Source organism: Balearica regulorum, chromosome Z (genome assembly GCF_011004875.1).
Source record: "Balearica regulorum gibbericeps isolate bBalReg1 chromosome Z, bBalReg1.pri, whole genome shotgun sequence".
In the NCBI taxonomy this organism is placed as follows: Eukaryota; Metazoa; Chordata; class Aves; order Gruiformes; family Gruidae; genus Balearica; species Balearica regulorum.
The window spans coordinates 16126727-16133368 of record NC_046220.1 but is presented as its reverse complement, the minus strand read 5'-3'; the positions used below and the strand labels follow the sequence as shown (position 1 = coordinate 16133368).

The 6642-nt window shown below is 42.9% G+C and overlaps 1 protein-coding gene across 1 annotated transcript; it reads left to right on the top strand.

Annotated features, from left to right (window-relative positions):
- The first annotated feature begins 4982 nt into the window (after nt 1-4982).
- On the top strand, nt 4983-5774 carry LOC104637764 (tetraspanin-3). The gene has a single exon (XM_010305382.2). The coding sequence runs from the start codon at nt 4983-4985 to the stop codon at nt 5772-5774; it is 792 nt and encodes a 263-aa protein (XP_010303684.2).
- The last annotated feature ends 868 nt before the right edge of the window (nt 5775-6642 follow it).

The following is a 6642-nucleotide window of genomic DNA, read 5'->3' as shown; positions in this document are numbered from 1 at the left end:
AAACAGAGCCAGGAGTAAACCTCTGACTGGCTTTAGTTTAAACACCTGCACAATGGCAAATCAATTCTTGTGGAAAGTACATTTTCTCCATGAATAGGAGGTGGCAATCGTATCTCCTCTGCTTGCTTCAAGCTTTCCATGAGAGGTATTAGTCTCATGCAAGGCAACAGCATCTGACCTTGGTTACTATGACAACCGATTGTGCATGGCAGCAACTGTAGGATCTGGGTCCAACCAGGCGCCTTCATCCTTTTTGCATTTGGGCTGTCAGAGCGATCTTGTAATATGATATATCTCATTAGCTAACAGTTTTTTATTCCTAAAGAGCCAATAGACTTAGCAGTCTCAAGTTTTTTGAAATTAGCTTTATGCTTTTCCCCTCAAATATTACTATTTATTCGCTGTCACTTTATATGCAGCCAGGGTTTTTCATGGAAACTGTAAAAATTGTGTGTGAAGTCTCTTCAGCTTGGGAAAGATATACTGCCAGGGCCAGCAGACATGATCAAGATCAGCGAAGGGAGTAGCGATACCAACAATACCTATTTACCACTGAAGGGGTCAGGAGGGTGGGTGAGGGGAAGCTTCATATAAAAGCTGGAGTAGATGAAGTTGATAAAAACCTCTGTGTTTTAGTAAGGTTTTAAAATCATGTGCTATGCTATGGGTGTGCTTTAGTCTAAGAAGACCTTTAAACACCGAAGCCAAACCTCTTCCAGAGTGCTTTAATTTCACCTGCAAGGTCCAGCTACAGTAGCTTCATGTGTACATGGGTTACAGGGGAAATGCAGCTGTTCTGAGGCAGCTTTAGGGCTCTTCTGTGTCACTGTGACAATGAATGCAGTGGCTGCGGATCTGGCTTTGAGATCTTGTCTCTTTTTAGATGAGGTTTGTATTAAAATTAAAAGATGAGTTTGTCTAACTGTGCTCTCAACCCATGGTCACCTCTTGGTTTCTTGCTCACACAAATCTGAATGGACCAGCTGGCCATCTTGATTTGAATTGTTGTCCATTACAGCAAGAGCTCAGATGGGCTCCCTGATCAATTTCTATTACAGCCCATGTCATTCCAAATGAATCTAGTCATCTGTCTATGTTGCATTTGCACAATGACAACATTCACTTGGTGCCTGTCCCGTCCCACTCAGGGGGTGAGGATGAGGTTAAATTTTTAATTCTCTGTGCAGTAATCAAAAGTAACGACAATTACTTTAGAGGTTCAAACCAATCATAAATTTACTTAAAACTCAGCGGAACTACAAAAGATAGAGGCTTGGCAAAGGTCGTAACAATGCTCAAAACTTAGCAGAACTATGAAAGGTAAGGGTTTAGCAAAATGTATCATGATATTACTCTAATGTGCCGAAAATTAAGTTAGAGACAAAGTGATAGAGAGGAAAAGAAAGAGAGAAAGCAAAGAGAGAGAGGGAGAGAAAAGATATCACCACACTTGGATCCAGCGATGTTATCTGCTTGTAGTTGTAGTCTTCGAGTGGTGGGCGCACGCCGAAAACTTATGTTTTCCCTTTTTATAACCCGATGTGCCTGCCCCATAGGCGGGGGTCTGTCATCACTGAGCAGGCGCAGTATGTGCTCAGGAATGGTCAGAAATGTTCTAGAAATGAGCCGGTGGGTTGTGGGGGTCCGGGGGTCTCACTGCCCCCTCCTTCAGGGCTGACCAAGCGAGTGGTGATCTGTCACAGGCACATGGTGCACAGGGCACAGATGGTCTTTGTTTACGTGTTTCAGGAATAGAGGAGTGGTCTCACCAGACGTTATCCTGCCTCCGCAGGCTCCATCCTTGTTCAACACTCCCTGGTCATCATCAGCCCATCCCTGCCCATGTCAAGACGGGTGTTTGCGACATTCACTTGTTATCAGGGCCTTACAACATGGAGTGAACCTCTTTGACCTTCTTGGCACATCAGACCTATTCAACATCAGTCACGACTTGCTAGAGCAATGAATGCAAAAAATACACAGTTGACATTTTATTAACTTGAAGGATTATACTTTCAGCAACATTCCAGAAAGTAGTTAATCTAAGATGTATTATCTGTTACATCCACATTTGAATTTCAATACTCATCAGTTCATAAGCAGAAACAACTCCAGAGAAAGCAGAGATGGCATTTATCATGTTATGCTGTTTACCACTGGAAAGAAAAGAGAGGAGCATTCCTATTCTGCCTTACCTATGCTCTCTTTGTCATCTTACAGTCCCTTGATGGATACCTTGGCTTGTTGCTTTTTCCAAACTTTTGGCCGCACACACAGGTAAAATTACTTAGTAGAAATGCAATGCTATTGAGGGTGCCAGTTAGGTCTTTTGTGTACTTCAGGGACCAGTTCTATGTTTTCTTGTCCTTCTTTGTCTTGCCCGTCTTACCAGATGGCACACATTTTTTCTCTTTTCCTGAGTGCATATGCACTGCCTAGCACAAAGTGGGTGAGGGGTTTTAGACAGCCCTGCCAATGTTAATTGCCACTCCAGCAATTTCCTCTTGTGTGGTGCTGAGTATGATTCATCCCCGCCGATGGCACTGGGCACTGAGAGCTCTTACCTGGGAACTGGCTTCCAGATGACCTTTAGTGTTGGTACTTCTGATTCCCATGGAGAATAGGCAGGTGTGTGCGTTCTCCTGTCTGCTTGTACTGCCACAGAAGTCCTGACTTCAGGGGCAGGCTGTGTGCGGATGGCTCCCTGCTCTCATGGGCTGGCTCGCAGCCCTCCGTGCAAGGCTAAGCCAGCATGAAGGCACCAGTGGAAGGGCTAGAGCCTGAGGCAACACAAACCCCTCCACTTACAAAAGCTGCTTCACCCCTCTCTCTCTCCCTCCCTCTCTGTCCCACAGCTGTATGAAAGAAATAAAAAAAACCCTCACAGCGGTCCAAAGAGTCAGATTTAAGTAAATGGGAAATTATTACATTTGGGGAATATCTAGAAAGATAAGAGCCTCTAGGCTTCAATAACCATTGAAATTCTCTCCTCTGTATTCAGGGATGGGATGGCAGTCCCCCTGGCTGAAGTGAACAAGAGGTGAAGTAAAATTCTCCTGTAGGCAGTTTGAGTCTTTCTAATGTACTTCAGAGATTGCAGAATAAGCTAAAAGTAAATGGTGTTGTAAGTCAATTCTTAATATCTCATTAAGCTCTATAAGCACGGGGAAGGCAGAATGGAAAAGAGGCAGGTTCATGTGCTTTTTTCACAAAGCTTGCAAACTAGCAGTAAGGAGCTGTGACTCTTCACAGTATTTTCTGATATGTTGCTGGTGTGTTTCCTCACACTTCTCTGATATGTTTCTTCTTCATCGTAGAAACATTAAATCAGTGGTTTGCCTGCATGTACAGATGTGAGGGGAAATCCTTTCTGTTCCCCTCTTCTCCCTCTTCCCGATGCACAACACAGAAATCAGAGAAAAAGGCATTCAAGAGAATAAGGGAATGGCAGCAAAACCAACACAGCTGGAGGGCTGGGGGTAGCAGCAAGCTGAACAGGATAGAGGGCAGACACAGACTTCAGAAAACAGTTGCAGAAAAACATGCGTCTTAGAACAACTTTGAAAGGAGCATTTGGTTAAGATTTAACAAGTTAATCACTGCATGTTAATTACGGTTAATGGCAAGATTAAAAATAATAAAAGCAATTTATCTCATTCCAAAATAATTAGCTTTAATGACATGTTTGTACAGCACATAGAAAGACATTCTGATGGGGATCAGCCCAACATCTGTGTGTGCATAGCATATGTAACAGCTATAGGTCCTTGAAAATGTCTGACAGATGTGGGATCATCAGCTTTGCTGAGACTTCTCCAGGGTTTCAGGGATCTGAGCATTGACTTACTCTGATTTTCTGCAGGGTCTGCAGGTGCTCATGTTTCTTAAAAGAGGATCATTTCTCTGTATTCTCCCTTATGTATGCCTGTTGTAGTAGCCCTGCTCTGCATCTTCAGAAACAGAAGAGATGTTACAGGATTTTATCAGGAAGATTAGGGAATCACTGTTGCCCTTAGAATCTGCCTTTCTGAGGCCCTTGGCAAGTTTTATGCAGGTTTCCCATCCTGCTTGGCTCTTTTGTATCACATGTTTGAGTAATAATGCTCTTCTGCTGGCTGATAAATGGCATTAATTCCCTTTGGGGCTGTCATGAAGTCATTTAGCTGGTGTGTAATTCAGTTTCTTTACACACAAGGAAAAGTTAATACAGTTCTTACTGTTGTTTGTATTCAGTCAAATCATGGGTGATGCAAACTGAGGGGTACCAGTGTGAAATGGTAGGGATTTGTCATCCAGGTGTCTTGAGTAATTGAAGCTATCTTACAGAAATCTTGCTGAGTAAAAAAAAGAGCAAAATATTATTAACATCATTATGACCCTCATAAAAAATAATGAGTGGTAAACATACTGGGAAGGATAATGAGTCTAGGTGATTGTTACCTATGGAGATCCCTGGAACATTTCTGCTTAAACTATTCCTCGTTAATGACTCTGACTTGTGCATTTATTGCCAGCTTGGCTACTGCTGTAGGATTGATAGTTGGATTACCTCTTTCGCTTGTGAAGTGATCTGAACTAACCCCAATGGCTACCACCTTGACTGTTTCCCTACATTTAGTTCTTTAACACGTGAATGTGGCAAAGCAAGGGGTGCAGCTCTTTTCCAGCTGTCCTCCTCCTTCAAATGCAAATGTCTCCAATGACAGCAGAGTAAATGACTTCTTGACAGCAAGCTTGGCCATACCCTCCTGGTTTCTGCAGCCTATGCTGAAAAAGAGCTGGCATCCCATTAGCTGATGCAGGGCCCAGTCTTTCTGCTGAGGGAGTCTCATCAGTGTTGCTCCCTTGAAAGTTGTTTTTGGGTGGAGATGTCATATGCTGCACCTGGATAAGTGGGATGGAGGCCTCTTAAACGGTGGTGGTGAGGGTCTGGGCTGCTAGTAGTGAGCAGGATGAGGAGATTTAGAGCTGTGGTGGTCACAATGATGATGTTGTCCTCATCTTTGTGGGGCTATGAGGATTCCTGGGTCAGGTCCTTTGCTCGATTTCTGCTGAGGTTCCTAGGATTTGTCTTCTGGGGCATTGCTGCAGTTCTGGCCTTTGGTGGAGTTTCTGTGATCCTTATGTACAAGAACTACGGATATTTATTTCAGGACTCTTTCCTGTCTCTCCCTGGCTGGCTGGCTGTTGCAGCTGCACTTATCTTGCTACCTACTGGAGTTTTGGCTATGTCTATTTCTGCTAAGGGCTCCCGCTATCAGCAAGGGGCTCTTATGTACTTGCTCCTGGTCCTTCTTTGCCTACAAACGTCTTCAGCAGTTCTGGCAGAGTTCTACTCTATTCGGATGGCTTCTGAGCTGAAAAGCACTGTGGGTTACCTTGTCTATCAGTACAATGGGACACACTCCCAGGATCCAGGAAGCAGAGCTGTGGATACAGTACAGAGGAAGCTGCAGTGTTGTGGGATCCAAAACTACACAGACTGGCTAAATGCTTCTTGGCATCTTCAGGCTGAAAAAGCTCATGTCCCTGAAAGCTGCTGTAAGGAGAAGTATTCTCACTGCAGGGGTGACTTAGGCCATCTGGAGCAGCTTTCTCAGGAAGGCTGTCTAAAGAAGCTGCAAGACCAGTTGCATTTTGTCATGTTCTATGTGTTTTTGTGCTGTACTGTGCTAAGTGTCTTAGAACTGTTAGTTGGTGTCACCAATGGCATCCTCATGAGACATCAGCCTTTCCATGACCTCCAAATCCTGGAGTCGTCTACCTTCTCATAGGCCTGCAGACACTGGCAGCATTGCCGAACCTGCTGCATGTTTCCTTCATTTTGTACCACTCTGCTGTTGCACTTGAAGAAAACTTCTTTTTGTTTAAAAAAAAAAAATTACATGTAAATAAAAATAATTGATCATTGTTGGATTTTTTCTTTAATGTTATAATACTAGATCGGCTTTCCCCCAACTCTTATTTGATAAGTATCCTGTAGCTGAGAAACTTCATTGCTGGAAGTCACAGCAGGGAGAAGAGGGTCTTCAGCATGTGTATACGTGAAACTACTGTGTGTGACTCTAGGGTAAGCAGTAGGAAGAGATATGTCTTGCTCAGGAGAGCATGTTGTGACGTCTTGACCTGATATTTTGGAATAAGTCCTAACTGTACTAGAATCTTGAAGAGTCATTAAAGACCAGATTCTTCCACCTTCAAACTTATATTTAATGCTTTGGTATTTCTAGAAGAAGCCCTTTGGATAAAGTTTAAGAGTTTTTTCTTTTTCTCCTTCAAATACTGGTTTAAATATAACTTATTTTTCAGTGAAAATAAATTTTTAAAGTGGCATGAAGGTGCAATCTAAATGAAGAAGATATGTTTAACAGCAGCAGAGTAACTAATAAGATGATATACAGTAGGAGGTATAGTTATCTCAGGAGTTGCACAGATGCAATTCCCAAATTAAAGAGGAAGAAGAAAGTCTGTATTTATTCATTTATTTCCCATCAAAGGAAGGAAGGAGTCAATTCTTTCCTGAAGAGTTATGTGGGATCGTATGCATGTTTGAATGACAACAAGAGTATGCTTCTTTTTCTTAAGGTACATACTCCTTACTCCTACTATATCACCTTACCCACTTTCTGTGGGTCTCATTCT

Coding starts and splice junctions, on each gene's coding strand:
- LOC104637764 (XM_010305382.2), top strand. CDS start 4,983: ATGATGATGTTGTCCTCATCTTTGTGGGGCTATGAGGATTCCTGGGTC.